Genomic DNA, 21,797 nt, shown 5'->3' with positions numbered 1-21,797 from the left:
TTGTATTTTTTCACATTGTAAAACCCAACTCTTGCCTGGTGACAGCAGGGATAAATGATGGGTGTATGCGACTATGTGCCTACAGTAATAGTTCTGTATCTTGTTACTAAAGCATTGCCTCCTGCCTGCCATACAGTGATTTAGGTCAGTTTCTTCTCTGTCTGTGTCTCTGTGTCTGTCTGGTCACTTAGTAGAGCTACCAATTCCAAGTAATAGTAGGTTATATTATACTGGGCTATACTGATGGTGAAGACCGAAATGAAAATATAATAACGGTCATCCTTTTAAATAGGTCTACATTAATTTAAAAAAAAATATATTTTTTTATTTTCATGTAGATAAACTTGACCTAATAGCCGTAGTAAGCAATTGTTTTGCTAAGGTAGTCTGTCTATTAAATTGTCATTACCACCTCCACTTTCCAACTGGTGCTCCAGTAGTTAAACCGCTAGATGCGCAGGGGTGTAGAAGCTCTAGCCTATAGGCTATGGCACTTCAGTAATAAAATAGTTATTTTATTTTATACAATTCACGTTTTTACTGCTTGCTAGTAAATAAATCGGTCTTCTTTTAGGATAAACTCAGCAAAAACAAATGTCCTCTCACTGTCAACTGTTTATTTTCAGCAAACTTAACATGTGTAAATATTTGTATGAACATAAGATTCAACAACTGAGACCAACTGAACAAGTTCCACAGACATGTGACTAACAGAAATGGAATGTGTCCCTGAACAGGGGGGGGGGGGTCAAAATTAGAGGTTGACCGATTAATCGGAATAGCCGATTTTAATTAGGGCCGATTTCAAGTTTTCATAACAATCGGATATCGGTGTTTTTGGACACATTTAATCTTTATTTAACTAGGCAAGTCAGCTAAGAACACATTCTTATTTTCAATGATGGCCTAGGAATGGTGTGTTAACTGCCTTGTTCAGGGGCAGAACGACAGATTCTCGGGGATTCAATCTTGCAACCTTACAGTTAACTAGTCCAACGCTCTAACCACCTGCCTCACGAGGAGCCTGCCTGTTACGCGAATGCAGTAAGCCAAGGTAAGTTGCTAGCTAGCATTAAACTTATCTTATAAAAAACAATCAATCATAATCACTAGTTAACTACACATGGTTGATGATATTACTAGTTTATCTAGCGTGTCCTACGCTGCATATAATCGATGCAGTGCGTATTCGCGAAAAAGGACTGTTGCTCCAATGTGTACCTAACCATAAACATCAATGCCTTTCTTAAAATCAATACACAGAAGTATATATTTTTAAACCTGCATATTTAGCTAAAAGAAATCCAGGTTATCAGGCAATATTAACCAGGTGAAATTGTGTCACTTCTCTTGCGTTCATTGCACGCAGAGTCAGGGTACATGCAACAGTTTGGGCCGCCTGGCTCATTACACACTAATTTGCCAGAATTTTACGTAATTATGACATAACATTGAAGGTTGTGCAATGTAACAGGAATATTTAGACTTATGGATGCCACCCGTTAGATAAAATACGGAACGGTTCCATATTTCACTGAAAGAATAAACGTTTTGTTCTCGATGATAGTTTCCGGATTCTACCATATTAATGACCTAAGGCTCGTATTTCTGTGTGTTATTATGTTATAATTAAGTATATGATTTGATAGAGCAGTCTGACTGAGCAGCAGCAGGCATGTAAACATTCATTCATACAGCATTTTCATGCGTTTTGCCAGCAGCTCTTCGCAATGCCTCAAGTATTGAGCTGTTTATGACTTCAAGCCTATCAACTCCCGAGATTAGGCTGGTGTAACCGATGTGAAATGGCTAGCTAGTTAGCGGGGTGCACGCTAGTTAGCGGGGTGCACGCTAATAGAGACTTGGAGTGGTTGTTCCCCTTGCTCTGCAAGGGCCGTGGCTGTTGTGGAACGATGGGTAACGCTGCTTCGAGGGTGGCTGTTGTCGATGTGTTCCTGGTTCGAGCCCAGGTAGGGGCGAGGAGAGGGACGGAAGCTATACTGTTACACTGGCAATACTAAAGTGCCAATAGTCAAAGGTATGTGAAATACAAATGGTATATAGAGAAATAGTCCTATAAATACTATATTAACTACAACCTAAAACTTCTTACCCGGGAATATTGAAGACTCATGTTAAAAGGAATCACCAGCCTTCATATGTTCTCATTTTCTGAGCAAGGAACTGAAACTTTTACTTTCTTCTCAACACTTTTTGTTTTTGCATTATTTAAACCAAATTGAACATGTTTCATTATTTACTTGAGGCTAAATTGATTTTATTGATGTATTATATTAAGTTAAAATAAGTGTTCATTCAGTATTGTTGTAATTGTCATTATTACAAATAAATAAATACAAATCGGCCGATTAATCGGTATCGGCTTTTTTGGTCATCCAATAATCGGTATCGGCTTTTTTGGTCCTCCAATAATCGGTATCGGCGTTGAAAAATCATAATCGGCCGACCTCTAATACACACACACACACACACACACACACACACACACAGACACACACACACACACAAGAGGTCGACCGATTTAATTGGAATGGCCGATTTAATTAGGGACGATTTCAAGTTTTCAGAAAGTTTCTTAAAGTAGGCTTGTCTGGACTTCATCTCTTTAATCAGAAACAAAACGGTTTCTTGTTGGAAGGTCAACTGAATGAAATCTAGTCAAGCTCCGTTCATGATTCATCCTATAGGATGCATGCCTTGTTATTTTTCCACTAGTGTATGATTTTTCTCTCATTACTGCATCCTCTCTAGTCAATGAACAACATATTGCCACAGAGAATGACCACAGCAGCGTTGGTGACGTTATGTTGTTCAGAAAAGTGGAGTGGAAAAATGCATCGGACTTGGTGTGAGATGATTTAGTGGGTCAAAATCAGAATCTGTATTTTTTGGGGGGGAATTCCTCTCCAATTAGACATAATTGCAAAAGGGTTTTCTAATGATCAATTAGCCTTCTAAAATGATAAACTTGGATTAGCTAACACAACGTGACATTGGAACACAGGAGTGATGGTTGCTGATAATGGGCCTCTGCACACCTATGTAGATATTCCATTAAAAATCAGCCGTTTCCAGCTACAATAGTAATTTACAACATTAACAATGTCTGCACCCTATTTCTGATCGATTTTAATGGGCTAAAAATGAGCTTTTCTTTAAAAAACAAGGACATTCCTAAGTGACCCAAAACTTTTGAACGTGTGTGTGTGTGTGTGTGTGTGTGTGTGCGCAAAGCTGTCATCAAGGCAAAGATTGGCTACATTGAATTAAATCAAATGTATTTATATAGCCCTTCTTACATCAGCTGATATCTCAAAGTGCTGTACAGAAACCCAGCCTAAAACCCCAAACAGCAAGCAATGCAGGTGTAGAAGCACGGTGGCTAGGAAAAACTCCCTAGAAAGGCCAAAACCTAGGAAGAAACCTAGAGAGGAACCTAGAGAGGAACCAGGCTATGTGGGGTGGCCAGTCCTCTTCTGGCTGTGCCGGGTGGAGATTATAACAGAACATGGCCAAGATGTTCAAATGTTCATAAATGGTCAAATATGGTTAAATAATAATAATCACAGGCCGAGCAGTTGAAACTGGAGCAGCAGCACGGCCAGGTGGACTGGGGAGAGCAAGAAGTCATCATGTCAGGTAGTCCTGAGGCATGGTCCTAGGGCTCAGGTCCGCCGAGAGAGAGAAAGAAAGAGAGAATTAGAGAGAGCATACTTAAATTCACACAGGACACCGGATAGGACAGGAGAAGCACTCCAGATATAACAAACTGACCCTAGTCCCCGACACATAAACCACTGCAGCATAAATACTGGAGAATCTCATATGAAATATATTTTGATTTGTAAACACTTTTTTGGCTACCACATGATTCCATATGTTATTTCATAGTTTTGATGTCTTTACTATTATTCTACAATGTAGAAAATGTGTAAAAAATAAAGGAAAACCCTTGAATGAGTAGGTGTGTCCAAATTTTTGACTGGTACTGTATATTGGCGTGAAAGTCAGTGAACTAATACATTGCGGAGGCCGAGACTAAAAGCCAATTTATACTTGATCAGAAAATGTGGTCGGATTCTCCATATGGAGGGTGTGAGGCAATTGCGGAGCCTCGAGGCATGCAGAGGCCAAATCGAGCTCCATGCCGATTCGCCTCCCAAATGTTATAACAATGTGGAGGGCTCTGTATTGCTCCGCATTGACGTGATTGGTTGATGGTAGGTGGGGGAGATGCATCTTGTAGAAAACACAGACTCACTTCATTGACAGCAGCTTTGCATTGCTCTGCAAAGCGCAAGAAGTATGAATACCCTGACTTCTGCTGAGGCTGTATCACCTTAATAAAACATTTATTGTATTTTAACAGCAACAATTTCAACCTAGACTTTTATTCAACAATACTTTCTACAGTAAGATGTACAGTAGGCCTGATCAATTTTCGTCTGTTCTGTTACTTAGTGCAACCCTATCTCAAACTGTGTGTGTGTGTTCTAATATAAATCTGTGTGATGTTAGCAATAATTTTGTTCCAGATCAGAATTACAATTATTTATTGTATTTTAACAGCAACAGCTCAAACTTAGACAGACATGTAAGAGTTTTTTTTTAAGAGGAAAAATAAACATGAATAGCTATTTTAAATGGGTCATTTGTTTTTGTCTATATTGCATTTGTTTTAGGCATAAGGGCAATGACGTACTGATATTTACGTATAGTTGCATATTTTCATATGTTTGGGTGCCAGGAAATCACAGAATTTCTCATTTGGGTCCCAGGCTGAAAAAGAACCCTTGCTCTACTCTATGGCTTAGTTTGTTTACTGTCTGTTTCTATGGGTGTTTCTGTTTATACCACCATGTGGCTTTCTTGTAGGCTAATCATAGAGATCGGCTTCTTACGTGAAGTGAGGAGATTAAGTCTGCATCAAACTAATGCTCTAACCACAGCTTTAGTGTGCACTTGCAGGAAAATAAATGTCTTAACTCAACTTTACGCACACGATTGATTTACCCACACTAGTCTAACACAGGTTCACTTTGAGCTCAGTGATAACCGGAACGTGACACATCCATAGCTGGGTCCCTGCCCTCAATGTAGGCCCGGGCCGTTTGTGAACATCCATACACCCTAATAAAACGGCTGTACCACAGTTTCCTTCAAGTAATCATGCAATTGAGCATGTCACATTAATCTGCACTGATGGACTAAGCATTATCCTCTGTGAAAGGCCTATGCTATTCTGTAGAAAAGTGTTATTGCAATATTACTCCAGCATTAAGTAGAGGGAAGGATTTATAATTCCCTTAATTGTAGTGAAGCCTACATTGCTTCATTTAAATAGTTGAAGGCTTTTTCTAATCCACTAAATTAGAACCACCTTTTCAATAGCCTGCGTATGTGCTGTGATGCGAGTCACATTTCCACTCCTCAGCTGGTTAGTCCAAGACAAACAGCAGTTTGGAGTTCACACACTGTGGTCTGTGAGTCTTTGTTTAAAAACCAACCCATTTGTTAGCATTTTGAAACGCAGGCGTAATGCCGTTGTGGCAAACTGTTTAGACCTTTGCGAGACGGCAATGCCCAAATGGGAAACATCCATTATCTGGAATAGCTGAATGTCTTTCATTTAGCCTATATGAAACTATTTTCTTAATTGAAGACTTGATCCAATACAGGGTCGTTTGGCACAGGCACTTTTAGTGTGCATGTAGCTAACAGTTAGCATCACAGCTCTTGTTGCTTTTAGTCAGCTCCCTGCAACTAAGCTCTGCTGTGACAACATTCTTTTTTTTCAGCTTTTGAGCTTTAATGTATAACTGTCTCAGAAAACATTTGTTCTCCTTTGATCCCCAGGTGCTGGGTGGTGAGAGAACAGCAGGCAGTGCAGACGGCATGCTTAGGTAACTCCACCTGGCCCAGAATGAGTGTCAAAGATGGCGAATGCGGAGCACCTAGCCAAGATGGACGGGCCTACAACCTGCAGGTCTACCCACGGCTCTCAGCGGACTGCCCATCTTGCTGCACTCTCAAGGTGCCCAAGGAGGCCACAGCCGCCTCCGTCACCCAGGACGCAGCCTTGGCCCTGGGCCTGGACCCCAAGCGGCTCTACGTGCTTGCCGAGGTGAAGGAGTGTGGCGGGGAGGAGTGGGTGCTGGAGTCCTGGGACCTCCCCGTCCAGAGGGTCCTGCTGTGGCCACGGAAGGCCCAGGAGCATCACCTTCAGAGCGAAGGTTTCTACTTCCTCCTCCAGGAGAGGAACCATGACGGCACCATCCACTACGTCCACCTCCCCGCTCTCTGCAAGGAGCAGGAGGCCCAGAAGCTAGCAGCCAGAGGCTTTCTCCCCCCACGCCATGATGACTTTGACGACCTGTGTAACCTTCCGTCACTCAATGAGAGCAGCATTCTGGATAACCTGCGCAACCGCTTCCACAAGAAAAAGATCTACACCTACGCCGGGTCTATCCTTATTGCCATCAACCCCTTCAAGTTCCTATCCATCTACAACCCCAAGTACGTCAAGATGTACGAGAACCACCAGCTGGGGAAACTAGAGCCGCACATCTTTGCCATTGCGGACGTGGCATACTACGCCATGCTAAGAAAGAGGGTAAACCAGTGCATTGTTATCTCTGGGGAGAGCGGCTCGGGGAAGACCCAGAGCACCAACTTCCTCATCCACTGTCTGACGGCCCTCAGCCAGAAGGGCTACGCCAGTGGGGTGGAGAGGACTATTCTAGGGGCTGGGCCTGTGCTGGAGGTAAGGCTATTTGTATTCGTGTGAAATGAAGTTGGGGCTCTTACCTGAGGCTGTGGCAGTCATGAAATGTCAGCTAGTTATTTTCATGCAAAAGACTACCGGTCTCACGGTAATTGACTGTTAATGAACATAAACACGTTTAGCATCTCCAGGCCACCACACATACAAGCCGCTGATGCGTCCCTTTGGAACATCTACATTTAACCTGTCTAGGACTGCTAGCGGAACACCTCGCCAACAGCCAATGAAATTGCAGGGCGCCAAATACAAATCAACAGAAATCTCATAAATCAAATTTCTCAAACATACAAGTATTAGGCAACATTTTAAAGATAAAATTCTTGTTAATCCATCCAGTGTCTGATTTCAAAAATGCTTTACAGCGAAAGCTCCACAAACGATTGTTAGGTCACCACCAACTCACAGAAAAGCCCAGCCATTTTTCCAGCCAAAGAGAGGAGTCACAAAAAGCACAAATAGAGATAAAATTCATCACTAACCTTTGATCTTCATCAGATGACACTCATAGGACTTCGTTACACAATACATGTATGTTTTGTTCAGTAAAGTTCATATTTATATCCAAAAATCTTATTTTACATTGGCGTGTTATGTTCAGTAGTTCCAAAACATGCAGTGATATTGCAGAGCCACATGAATTCACAGAAATACTCATTATAAATGTTGATCAAAATGTTATGCATGAAATTTTAGATACACTTCTCCTTAATGCAACCGCTGTGTCAGATTTTTAAAAAAACTTACGGAAAAAGCATTATCTGAGAAAGGCGCCCAGAGCACAAACCAGCCAAAAGAAATATTAATATTGCGCAGTCAACATTAGTCATAAATAGCATTATAAATATTCACTTACATTTGATGATCTTCATCAAAATGCACTCCCAGGAATCGCAGTTCCATAATAAATGTTTGTTTTGTTCGATAATGTCCATCATTTATGTCCATTTATGTCCAAATAGCTTCTTTTGTTAGAGTGTTTGTTAAACAAATCCAAAAGCGAGTTCAGGTCCAGTCGGACGAAAAGTTCAAAAAGTTATATTACAGGTCGAAGAAATTGTCAAACTAAGTATAGAATCAATCTTCATTAAACATTTATGATAAAAATATCCTAATGTTCCAACCAGAGAATTCCATTGTCTTTAGAAAAGCAATGGAACTAGAGATACCTTTCATGTGAAATGCGCATGACTGAGAACGAGGCTGCTGGCAGACCCCTTAGTCAAACAGCTCCCATCTGGCCCCCCTTCACAGGAGAAGCCTGAAACAACGTTCTAAATACAGTTGACATCTAGTGGAAGCCTTAGGAAGTGCAAAATAACCCATATCCCACTGTGAATTCGATACTCGGGATGAGTTTAAAAACTACAAACCTCAGATTTCCCACTTCCTGTTTGGATTTTTCCTCTGGTTTTTGCCTGCCATATGAGTTCTGTTATACTCACAGATATCATTCAAACAGTTTTAGAAACTTCAGTGGTTTCTATCCAATACTAATAATAATATGCATATATTAGTATCTGGGACTGAGTAGGAGGCAGTTCACTCTGGGCACGCTATTCATCCAAAAGTGAAAATGCTGCCCTCTATCCCAAAGAAGTTAAGTCCAGTGCCATTATTTTATATGATATGATTTTATAGTAGGAAGAATATACTGTAGGCCTATTTGAACTTAGCTGAATGAAATAGAAAGGATATTTTTCCCATTCTACAGCGAGTGCACACATGAAGTAGCTATGTTGAGCATAAAAGTAATCATTTGAATCAGGTCTTATAGAGTTATTTGGCAAATTTAGTTGTGAATGATACAAACCTTAGATTGTTTTGGAAATCAAAACATACAGTATATGGGCTCCATGGTGCGACTACAGGCTATTGATGATTTGAGAAAGTCGCAAAAAAAGTTTCTTGACTCAGGCTGAACATGCTGTTTTCTCATCAAGTGATCGTATTTCCACCCATCAGACTATTCTCAATTTAATCTCGTCTTCACTAATATGTAAAATTAGTTTTGATTTAGAATTGCCCATCAAATGGACAGGGGCAGGTGGAAAAAGGCAGTCTGTATGCGCTTGAATAGCGAATGTAGGCCACTTTCCTGCTGGTTTGTTTTTCTGTCATGCGTGGTAGGCCACTCCGGTTATTTCACTCCACCCATCAACCACTGTTTAAGGAGCATGCAGCCTCACGCTGCTCGACAGGTGATATTGCGCCATAGGCTCTCTAACCCTGTTCCTGCAGGTACAAAGTCCTTAATTTGAGAAACCAAGTGAAATCTGTTTGTGGACATGTTTGTGGACATGTTATCACAAAGAAAAATATTTAATAAAACTGTTGACAGGCCCTCAATCTCATTGCTCGATAAAGAATGAAGGCGAGAGAGATGGAAATGCACGATGGTGAGATATTCTGTAGCTAAAGGTAATGTCAGCCTATTTGTTATGAAAATATAAAAAAATGCCCTGTTAATAGGAATAGCCTAGTGGTTAGAGCGTTGGACTAGTAACCGGAAGGTTGCAAGTTCAAACCCCCGAGCTGACAAGGTACAAATCTGTCGTTCTGCCCCTGAACAGGCAGTTAACCCACTGTTCCTAGGCCGTCATTGAAAATAAGAATTTGTTCTTAACTGACTTGCCTAGTTAAATAAAGGTAAAATCAAAAATATATAAAAAAATATTACAAATCAAATTCACTATAATTGTAGGCTGACTTTGTAAGCCTCCCTGCACAACCAACAGCATTGGCTAGGCCTATAGGTTCTCTCCCAGACTCGTGGATGGAAAGTTTGGAGGGTATAACAAGGTAACCAGTCCGTCCAGTATGCATAATACTTGTACAGTCCAGAGTAGAGGTCGACCGATTTAATTAGGGCCGATTTTCAAGTTTTCATAACAATCGGAAATCGGTATTTTTTAAATTGAAATACCTTTTATTTAGCTAGGCAAGTCAGTTAAGAACACATTCTTATTTTCAATGACTGCCTAGGAACTGTGGGTTAACTGCCTTGTTCAGGGGCAGAACGACAGATTTTCACCTTGTCAGCTCAGGGGATCCAATCTTGCAACCGCACAGTTAACTAGTCCAACGCTCTAACTATTGCACTCCACGAGTAGCCTGCCTGTTACACAAATGCAGTAGAAGTTAAATTGCTAGCTAGCATTAAACTTATCTTATAAAAAACAAGCAATCCTAATCACTAGTTTTAACTACTGATCCAGTTTAGCAGGCAATATTAACCAGGTGAAATTGTCATTTCTCTTGCGTTCATTGCACGCAAAGTCAAGGTATATGCAACAGTTTGGGCTGCCTGGCTCATTGCGAACTAATTTGCCAGAATTTTACGTAATTATGACATACATTGAAGGTTGTGCAATGTAACAAGAATATTTATTACTTAGGGATGCCACCCGTTAGATAAAATACAGAACAGTTCCGTATTTCACTGAAATAATAAACGTTTTGTTTTCGAAATTATAGTTTCCGGATTCGATTAATGACCAAAGGCTCGTATTTCTGTGTGTTATTATGTTATAATTAAGTCTGATTTGGTAGAGCAGTCTGACTGAGCAGCAGCAGGCCCATAATCATTCACAGCACTTTCGTGTGTTTTGCCAGCAGTTCTTTGCAAGCACAGCGCTGTTTATGACTTTAAACCTATCAGCCTAATGGCTGGTGTAACCAATGTGACATGGCTAGTTTGTTAGCTGGGTGTGCGCTAATACTGTTTCAAACGTACGTCACTCGCTTTTAGATTTGGAGTAGTTATTCCCCTTGCGCTCTAAGGGCCGCGGCTTTTGTGGAGCGATGGGTAACGATGATTCGAGTGTGGCTGTTGTCTATGTGTTCCTGGTTCGAGCCCAGGTAAGGGGGGGGGGGGAAGCTATACTGTCACACTGTCAATACTATACTGCCTATAAGAACATCCAATAGTCAAAGGTATATGAAATACAAATGGTATAGAGAGAAATAGTCCTATAATAACTACAACCTAAAACCTCTTACCTTGGAATATTGAAGTCTCATGTTAAAAGGAACCACCAACTTTCATACGTTCTCATGTTCTGAGCAAGGAACTTAAACGTTAGCTTTTTTTACATGGCACATATTTTGCATGGCACACATTTTTTTTTTTAAATTTAAAAAAAACCTTTTTAAACCTTTATTTAACTAGGCAAGTCAGTTAAGAACAAATTCTTATTTTCAATGACGGCCTAGGAACAGTAGGTTATCAAATCAAATTAAATCAAATTTTATTTGTCACATACACATGGTTAGCAGATGTTAGTGCGAGTGTAGCGAAATGCTTGTGCTTCTAGTTCCGACAATGCAGTAATAACCAACAAGTAATCTAGCTAACAATTCCAAAACTACTACCTTATAGACACAAGTGTAAGGGGATAAAGAATATGTACATAACGATATATGAATGAGTGATGGTACAGAGCGGCATAGGCAAGATACAGTAGATGGTATTGAGTGCAGTATATACATATGAGATGAGTATGTAAACAAAGTGGCATAGTTAAAGTGGCTAGTGATACATGTATTACATAAGGATGCAGTAGATGATATAGAGTACAGTATATACATATACATATGAGATGAGTAATGTAGGGAACATTATATTAGGTAGCATTGTTTTAAGTGGCTAGTGATATATTTTACATCATTTCCCATCAATTCCCATTATTAAAGTGGCTGGAGTTGAGTCAGTGTGTTGGCAGCAGCCACTCAATGTTAGTGGTGGCTGTTTAACAGTCTGATGGCCTTGAGATAGAAGCTGTTTTTCAGTCTCTCGGTCCCAGCTTTGATGCACCTGTACTGACCTCGCCTTCTGGATGATAGCGGGGTGAACAGGCAGTGGCTCGGGTGGTTGCTGTTCCTGATGATCTTTATGGCCTTCCTGTGACATCGGGTGGTGTAGGTATCCTGGAGGGCAGGTAGTTTGCCCCCGGTGATGCGTTGTGCAGACCTCACTACCCTCTGGAGAGCCTTACGGTTGTGGGCGGAGCAGTTGCCGTACCAGGCGGTGGTACAGCCCGACAGGATGCTCTCGATTGTGCATCTGTAGAAGTTTGAGTGCTTTTGGTGATGAGCCGAATTTCTTCAGCCTCCTGAGGTTGAAGAGGCGCTGCTGCGCCTTCTTCATGATGCTGTCTGTGTGGGTGGACCAATTCAGTTTGTCTGTGATGTGTACGCCGAGGAACTTAAAACTTACTACCCTCTCCACTACTGTTCCATCGATGTGGATAGGGGGGTGTTCCCTCTGCTGTTTCCTGAAGTCCACAATCATCTCCTTAGTTTTGTTGACGTTGAGTGTGAGGTTATTTTCCTGACACCACACTCCGAGGGCCCTCACCTCCTCCCTGTAGGCCGTCTCGTCGTTGTTGGTAATCAAGCCTACCACTGTTGTGTCGTCCGCAAACTTGATGATTGAGTTGGAGGCGTGCGTGGCCACGCAGTCGTGGGTGAACAGGGAGTACAGGAGAGGGCTCAGAACGCACCCTTGTGGGGCCCCAGTGTTGAGGATCAGCAGAGTGGAGATGTTGTTGCCTACCCTCACCACCTGGGGGCGGCCCGTCAGGAAGTCCAGTACCCAGTTGCACAGGGCGGGGTCGAGACCCAGGGTCTCGAGCTTGATGACGAGCTTGGAGGGCACTATGGTGTTAAATGCCGAGCTGTAGTCGATGAACAGCATTCTCACATAGGTATTCCTCTTGTCCAGATGGGTTAGGGCAGTGTGCAGTGTGGTTGAGATTGCATCGTCTGTGGACCTATTTGGGCGGTTAGCAAATTGGAGTGGGTCTAGGGTGTCAGGTAGGGTGGAGGTGATATGGTCCTTGACTAGTCTCTCAAAGCACTTCATGATGACGGAAGTGAGTGCTATGGGGCGGTAGTCGTTTAGCTCAGTTACCTTAGCTTTCTTGGGAACAGGAACAATGGTGGCCCTCTTGAAGCATGTGGGAACAACAGACTGGGATAGGGATTGATTGAATATGTCCGTAAACACACCAGCCAGCTGGTCTGCGCATGCTCTGAGGGCGCGGCTGGGGATGCCGTCTGGGCCTGCAGCCTTGCGAGGGTTGACACGTTTAAATGTTTTCCTCACGTCCTCACGTCGGCTGCAGTGAAGGAGAGTCCGCATGTTTTAGTTGCGGGCAGTGTCAGTGGCACTGTATTGTCCTCAAAGCGGGCAAAAAAGTTATTTAGTCTGCCTGGGAGCGTTCTGCTCCTGTTCAGGGGCAGAACGACAGATTTGTACCTTGTCAGCTTCCGGTTACTAGTCCAATGCTCTAACCACTAGGCTACCCTGCTGCCCCACTTTCTTCTCCAACACTTTGTTTTTGAACCAAATTGAACTTGTTTCATTATTTATTTGAGGCTAAATTTATTTTATTGATGTTTTATATTAAGTTAAAATAAGTTCAGTATTGTTCTAATTGTCATTATTACAAATAAAAATAAATAAAAAATTGGCTGATTAATCGGTATCGTTTTTTTTTGGTCCTCCAATAGTCTGTATCGGCGTTGAAAAATCATAATCGGTCGACCTCTAGTCCAGAGTATATGCTAGACCAATTATGTACCAATGTTTATTTAATGTTTACGGTAGACTATATATAACCAACCGCACAATCATTTTAATTCACATTTTTTTCAGGCTTATGCTCATATATAGGCCTATGCATAAGCTCTAATATGTGTATGGGTGTTTTTTAATGAATAAACACCTTAAAAGCGCTGTTCATTTCGTTGTCAGGCTTTGAAACAACATCCGCAACGACCATGTTTTCCACTCAGTTTCAACCTGTAATTGAACTCCTTTCTTCAAATTGATCAATCCCACTGAGGTGAGTTTTAAAAGCACAATACTGTTTTGATGGGTTTGATGTGATTTTTCCATTGCATTTGCATTGATGTCAGAGTGGTTAGAGGGACAATAGAGCCAGGCCAGAACCAGGCCTGATGGAGGGACAATAGAGCCCTGAGAACCAGGCCATTAGGACCTGATGGAGGGACAATAGAGCCATGAGAACCAGGCCATTAGGACCTGATGGATGTACAATAGAGCCCTGAGCACCAGGTCATCAGTGACCTGATGGTCGTTAGCAAGTTGGGTACTACCAACGCATGTCTGGAGTGCATAAGAGGATATTATCGTGACTCAACGGTCACATGGAATTTTACTGCGATCTCCACAACAGCCCTGCTCCTACCTCATATGAAACCTTGCCTAGCAGGGTTAGGGTTTAATATTTTCCTGGTATTTTACAAACGTTCCATCCCTAGAATAAATCACTTATTTCCCACCAAAACTGGAAGTGTCATTCAAAAGCATTATAAAGTGCATAAATATGTCTGGATTTGATTAGAGCTTGGGTCAGCACGAAAATTCAAACCTGATGCTATCTGAGCCTGATGAGCCATATATTAAATAGATTTTATGAGGCCTATATTAACCACATTTATGAGCCCAAGCCCAAAAAAGCCCAGATGATTGTGCAATTATCCAATTCATGCTGTATATGATACAGGCTACTGCACATTACGCAGGACAGAAAAACATGAAAGCCCATAGATTTAGCTAGCTATAGCCTATGCTCTCTTGGGTAAATAAATGAAACTAGCTCCAGTTAGCTAATCTTTTTTGAGTGTGAACTGTATTACTGTATTGTATTATATGGACTGGAATTACGCACATCATGCAATTCTGGTGCAGCACATGCAGCCTACAAAGTTACAAGTTTTGGCTAGCGAATTTGATTTACATGTTGAAATATAGCAGGGCCTATTTGTGTATATATAGTAGACTGACAGATACAGTGGGGCAAAAAAGTATTTAGTCAGCCACCAATTGTGCAAGTTCTCCCACTTAAAAAGATGAGAGGCCTGTAATTTTCATCATAGGTACACTTCAACTATGACAGACAAAATGAGAAAAAAAATCCAGAAAATCACATTGTAGGATTTTTAATGAATTTATTTGCAAATTATGATGGAAAATAAGTATTTGGTCACCTACAAACAAACAAGATTTCTGGCTCTCACAGACCTGTAGCTTCTTCTTTGAGGCTCCTCTGTCCTCCACTCGTTACCTGTATTAATGGCACCTGTTTGAAGTTATCAGTTACCAGAAACAAAATTGTAGACCTGCACCAGGCTGGGAAGACTGAATCTGCAATAGGTAAGCAGCTTGGTTTGAAGAAATCAACTGTGGGAGCAATTATTAGGAAATGGAAGACATACAAGACCACTGATAACCTCCCTCGACCTGGGTCTCCACGCAAGATCTCATCCCGTGGGGTCAAAATTATCACAAGAACGGTGAGCAAAAATCCCAGAACCACACGGGGGGACCTAGTGAATGACCTGCAGAGAGCTGGGACCAAAGTAACAAAGCCTACCATCAGTAACACACTACGCCGCCAGGGACTCAAATCCTGCAGTGCCAGACGTGTCCCCCTGCTTAAGCCAGTACATGTCCAGGCCCGACTGAAGTTTGCTAGAGAGCATTTGGATGATCCAGAAGAAGATTGGGAGAATGTCATATGGTCAGATGAAACCAAAATATAACTTTTTGGTAATTGAAGTGTACCTATGATGAAAATTACAGGCCTCATCTTTTTAAGTGGGAGAACTTGCACAATTGATGGCTGACAATACTTTTTTGCCCCACTGTAGATAGATACAGTGCCTTGTGAAAGTATTCGGCCCCCTTGAACTTTGCGACCTTTTGCCACATTTCAGGCTTCAAACATAAAGATATAAAACTGTATTTTTTTGTGAAGAATCAACAACAAGTGGGACACAATCATGAAGTGGAACGACATTTATTGGATATTTCAAACTTTTTTAACAAATCAAAAACTGAAAAATTGGGCGTGCAAAATTATTCAGCCCCTTTACTTTCAGTGAAGCAAACTCTCTCCAGAAGTTCAGTGAGGATCTCTGAATGATCCAATGTTGACCTAAATGACTAATGATGATAAATACAATCCACCTGTGTGTAATCAAGTCTCCGTATAAATGCACCTGCACTGTGATAGTCTCAGAGGTCTGTTAAAAGCGCAGAGAGCATCATGAAGAACAAGGAACACACCAGGCAGGTCCGAGATACTGTTGTGAAGAAGTTTAAAGCCGGATTTAGATACAAAAAGATTTCCCAAGCTTTAAACATCCCAAGGAGCATTGTGCAAGCGATAATATTGAAATGGAAGGAGTATCAGACCACTGCAAATCTACCAAGACCTGGCCGTCCCTCTAAACTTTCAGCTCATACAAGGAGAAGACTGATCAGAGATGCAGCCAAGAGGCCCATGATCACTCTGGATGAACTGCAGAGATCTACAGCTGAGGTGGGAGACTCTGTCCATAGGACAACAATCAGTCGTATATTGCACAAATCTGGCCTTTGTGGAAGAGTGGCAAGAAGAAAGCCATTTCTTAAAGATATCCATAAAAAGTGTTGTTTAAAGTTTGCCACAAGCCACCTGGGAGACACACCAAACATGTGGAAGAAGGTGCTCTGGTCAGATGAAACCAAAATTGAACTTTTTGGCAACAATGCAAAACGTTATGTTTGGCGTAAAAGCAACATGGCTCATCACACTGAAAACACCATCCCCACTGTCAAACATGGTGGTGGCAGCATCATGGTTTGGGCCTGCTTTTCTTCAGCAGGGACAGGGAAGATGGTGAAAATTGATGGGAAGATGGATGGAGCCAAATACAGGACCATTCTGGAAGAAAACCTGATGGAGTCTGCAAAAGACCTGAGACTGGGACGGAGATTTGTCTTCCAACAAGACAATGATCCAAAACATAAAGCAAAATCTACAATAGAATGGTTCAAAAATAAACATATCCAGGTGTTAGAATGGCCAAGTCAAAGTCCAGACCTGAATCCAATCGAGAATCTGTGGAAAGAACTGAAAACTGCTGTTCACAAATGCTCTCCATCCAACCTCACTGAGCTCGAGCTGTTTTGCAAGGAGGAATGGGAAAAAATGTCAGTCTCTCGATGTGCAAAACTGATAGAGACATACCCCAAGCGACTTACAGCTGTAATCGCAGCAAAAGGTGGCGCTACAAAGTATTAACTTAAGGGGGCTGAATAATTTTGCACGGCCAATTTTTCAGTTTTTGATTTGTTAAAAAAGTTTGAAATATCCAATAAATGTCGTTCCACTTCATGATTGTGTCCCACTTGTTGTTGATTCTTCACAAACAAATACAGTTTTATATCTTTATGTTTGAAGCCTGAAATGTGGCAAAAGGTCGCAAAGTTCAAGGGGACCAAATACTTTCGCAAGGCACTGTATATCTGTCTCTCTGTCATAATATTTCCCCTAATGTTATTAGCCTACCTCTTTCTCTCTCTATTGTTCCTTCATTCCTTCCTCGCAGTCAACAGTTAAATGAAATGTTTTGTGGTCCTTTATCATTCTAATGACATCCTTGAATAATATAGGACTAGAATTAGATTATCTGTTTTGGATGAGTTGGAGAGAGAAAGACTCTGAGAGAGTGCTCATGCATGCACTGATTTTAAAGCAAGTATTTTCAAGAGATAAACAAGTATTTTAAAACTCTGCAGCTGCAATTATCAAAAACAAGGTGGCCCCGAAAGCCAAATGGAGATGGGTAAATTAGACGCACATTCAGTCTTTATATTACTGTAGCATGGGCTGAGCTGCAGCAAATGTAGGCCTACCTGTCACAAGAAAAAAAGTTACCTTCATGCTTTGTGAATTCCGCTCCATACTGAGTTTGGCTGTCTGTCCCTTCCCTGAGCGTTGATTTATCATGCATAGGCCGTAGAGAAGCCAGATTTGGACATCTCATATAATTTAACAGTTTCATTTCATACCATGCCGTTCATACTAATACTCTATTATTTACTGGTTTATCAGTTATTTATCCGTGGAAAATTGAGTGGTTTTGGGCGGTAAATCCCGGTAACTCTCGGTAACCTGGATAAGGATGTATTTGTGTATCACCTTATGCCTGTCATGGGTGTCTGTAAACACTCATTCCATTCCCTGCGATTAGTACCACATTCTCACACAGTCGAGGTTGACATAGAAGCAGGGATTTAAACTGGATGTAAAATGTGTTTTTTGCTGATGGCTCATTCCCAAGGGAGATAATTCCTCTACATAGGTGACTAATGTTGTCATGACAAACAAGAAACATGAGTCTGCACTCTGTCCACATGAATACTTTGAAGAAGTTCAGGAAGCATGAAGAGATTGTCAAACCTAGTTCTTCCAGAGAAGAGGAATGGAAGTCACTTCTGTCTTTTGAGATGTGCCCCTAGTCAAATGTATGTTTAACTTGAACCAGGAGTTGGAGATCTCAGTTATAGTCAGTCATCAGGCATGTGACCGGAGGGGGTGAAAGATGATCTCCAAGCATGTAGAGACCATTTGTAAAAGCTGTTTTCCCCAAAAAGAAGAAATGAAAGAGAAGATGTGGAAGTATTAGCCAAGGCCTCAGTTTAACCCTTTACTAAGCTCCTTCTGAAACAACTCCAAATGTACTAGATCCTGAACAAAGGTTGGCTTAAATGATATGGTGTTGATGCAAATCACACTTTAAGCTCAATATCAAATTAAACTTTTGGCTTTCTGGAAGATAAACAGTTATCTGAATTTTTTTTACAGAAAGTGATCCTGCTTTGTGATATACCCCCTTTGTTCTATATCAGTGTCTCATGAGTAATGTCATGTGAAAATCAGGCCCTTGACCAGGAGTCAGTGTCTTATCTTGAACAGTTGTGCAAATGGAAGGAAACCTCATGGAAATACTTTCTAGACACCAGCTTTTGAATAACTCTGAAAAGCTCTAGAGCTCCCATGTGGCTCAATATAATGTTCCGTATTCTATTTGTGGTCTGGAGCTAAACCTAACTGTCAATTCGAAATGGATCATACACATTGTTGCAATATATTATATGTTGAACAATTGCTACCATTCATTACCCTTAATCGGAAAAACTCAAGTTCTAGGAACGAGCCAGCCATGGTAGTGAGAATCAATCAACACGTTTAGGCCTAGTACGATACGAGTTACAACAAGGGGGTAACAATCAGCATACAGCAAAACTGTGTGAATCATTGGTGTTTTGGGTCAGGTGAGTTGCACTTCCACCCTTTGTGAGTAGATGAGGCTATATGCCCCTGGCGCCTGTCAGCTTCTGACTGATGACAGCCTGACTGATTCCCAGGCTCGCGCTGAACCACAGCTGTCTTTTGTTTGGACTTGACGTTAGAGGAACAAACACACCTATCTGTGGGCTTTCTCTCCCACGTTTTGAAAGCTCAAGGTTGTTTCATACACATAGTGGTCTTTTCCATGGGATAGTACAATAGTTGTGATACACTCCACAGTGATGAGGCTATTTGAGCTACTTTCTGAGTCCTGGTTGGTTCTCAGACTCGTATGTTGTCAGTGACCTCTGGGCCCATGGTCATGTGACATTATGAAGTGCTTCCTGTTGGAGATGGTTGAGTCAGTCACTGAAGGACGAAAGGCCTGCTCTGGGCCCCAGGCACCACGCCGCCTCTTGAGTCAGCCTGGTAATTCCAACAGAAATCTGCACAGGACACACACACCAGCAAGCAGAATTCCCAGCCCTGCAAAGAACACATGCATTCTCTCACCAGTAACACACTCATTCTCATCCCCCCCCCCACTCCCCCAAACACAGAATGCATAAAACTTACCTCAGCAGATTTGCCAAATTTGTAACACAGATATCACAAGCGCACACACACACACACACGAGCACTATAAATCGACACTTGCCATTGGTTGTTAATTTGTGGGTGGAGCTGGCTGCTTTAATTGGTGTTTGGAACTAATGAACCCCAGCTCAAATCCCTCTTACATTCTTCAATTATTTCCTCAGTAATTTGGCAAAAAAAATTGGATAATAAACTAGAAAAGGCCTCGAGGAATGCAGTTTATTGGAAGTAAATGCAGCATTGTAACTTGCCTGTATGCATTTCTCAGATCTCCTTGGATTCGAACGCAAAGTGTTCAATCTGGTTATTCACACTTGAATGACAGCATTTACCCCTAAATTTCAACTGGTCTGGTCCATTTCCTGAACGGCAGAATAGAAGAGAATACCGTAGCTGACATGCTATCTGTCAAAATGAGTCTCAAAATCCATGGCCCTTTTACAAGAGAGACTAGTCGTTGTGCAGCGTTCAAAGGCAGCAGAAGGATTAATAGATGGTCCCTTGATGCATGTCTGTCTCAGGTCTTTGGTTGGAGAACTGAAAAGTGATTTTCCCCTCAGTCAGCAGAGTCTGTGTCCCCTTGGCAGGCTGGTTGAGGTGGATTCTCCCTCCAGACTGCTCTGCTTCTTCCTCATGCTTGTTGTCTGATGGGCAGACTGAGAGACTGGCCCGTGAAACAACTGAGACCCAGCCAGGACCAGAGGCTCCATCCTGACTCCCCTGTAACAGCCTTACCAACCCCTACGCAACACACACACACACACACACACACACACACACAGCCTCTTCTCGATCTTCTGCAACAACCCCACAAGATGGCTGACATGAAATGGCATTTTACAGAAGAAGCTACAGAGGAAGCAATATCTCCTTAGAAGTTATCTGCCGCATTTCTTGTTCCTGTCTTGCGGTTTCCTCTTCCATCGAGTCCAGTTCCAACTGTTGTGACTTAAACTTTCATTCATCGAATCAACTAACTGTTTAATTGTTACCCAATCTTTAAAAAAAAGTTGTATATATATATTTTTTTATTAATCATGTAACATTTAACTCATTAGGAATTTGGGGCACCACGAGAGCGGTTGTTTAATTAACCTCTTGAAGCTAGGGGGCACTATTTTTATTGGAAAAAGAACGTTCCCAAAGTAAACGGCCTATTTCTCAGGACCAGATGCTAGAATATGCATATAATTGACAGATTAGGATAGAAAACACTCTAAAGTTTCCAAAACTGTAAAAATATTGTCTGTGAGCATAACAGAACTGATGTTTCAGGCGAAAGCCAGAGAAAAATCCAATCAGGAAGTGCCCCTGTTTTTGAAACCTCTGTTCTTAGTTACTATCTCCCGAATTAACTCTAAAGGTCCTTACCTGTCACAGCCATAAACAGTCAACTTATTAAATCATAACTAGAGGACGACCGATTACATTGCAATCCACGAGGTGAGGTGCCTGTTAATTTATCATCGAATCACAGCCTACTTCAACTTCGCCAACTTGTGATGATTTAACAAAAGCATATTCGTGAAAAAAGCACAATCGTTGCGCAAATGTATCTAACCAAAAACATCAATGCCTTTCTTAAAATCAACACACAGAAGTAAATATTTTAAACCTGCATATTTAGTTAAAAGAAATTCATGTTAGCAGGCAATATTAATGAGGGACATTGTCACTACTCTTGCGTTCAGTGCAAGCAGAGTCAGGGTATATGCAGCAGTTTGGGCTGCCTGGCTTGTTGCGAACTGTGTGAAGACCATTTCTTCCTAACAATGACAGGAATTAATTTGCCAGAATTTTACATAATTATTACATAACATTGAAGGTTGTGCAATGTAACAGCAATATTTAGACTTTGCCACTCGTTCGATAAAATGCGTAACGGTTCTCAATTTCACTGAAAGGATAAACGTTTTGTTTTCGAAATAATAGTTTCCGGATTTGACCATATTAATGACCAAAGATTCGTATTTCTGTGTATTTATTATATTATAATTAAGTCTATAATTTGATAGAGCAGTCTGACTGAGCAGTGGAATGCAGCAGCAGGCTCGTAAGCATTCATTCAAACAGCACTTTACGCTGTTTGCCAGCAGCTCTTAGCAATGCTTGAAGCACAGCGCTGTTTATGACTTCAAGCCTATCAACTCCCAAGATTAGGCTGGCAATACTAAAGTGCCTATAAGAACATCCAACAGTCAATGGCATAGAGAAATAGTCGACGCGTCATAATTCCTATAATAACT

At 41.4% G+C, this 21,797-nt stretch overlaps 1 protein-coding gene across 12 annotated transcripts in view; it reads left to right on the top strand.

Moving 5' to 3' along the window:
* The window catches only part of LOC110498717 (unconventional myosin-IXb), a 115,048-nt gene that overhangs the window by 24,099 nt on the left and 69,152 nt on the right, over positions 1-21,797 (top strand). For all 12 annotated transcript variants that reach the window (XM_090198450.1, XM_090198733.1, XM_090198798.1 and 9 more), the window contains exon 2: positions 5,878-6,784. In XM_090198450.1, the coding sequence (XP_090054576.1) occupies positions 5,945-6,784 (840 nt within the window). In that variant the 5' untranslated portion in view covers positions 5,878-5,944. The remainder of the gene's footprint in view (positions 1-5,877; positions 6,785-21,797) is intronic.

This window comes from Oncorhynchus mykiss, chromosome 1, assembly GCF_057628025.1.
Source record: "Oncorhynchus mykiss isolate SJ-2025 chromosome 1, ASM5762802v1, whole genome shotgun sequence".
Taxonomy (NCBI): domain Eukaryota; kingdom Metazoa; phylum Chordata; class Actinopteri; order Salmoniformes; family Salmonidae; genus Oncorhynchus; species Oncorhynchus mykiss.
This window is presented reverse-complemented; position numbering and strand designations above follow the sequence as displayed.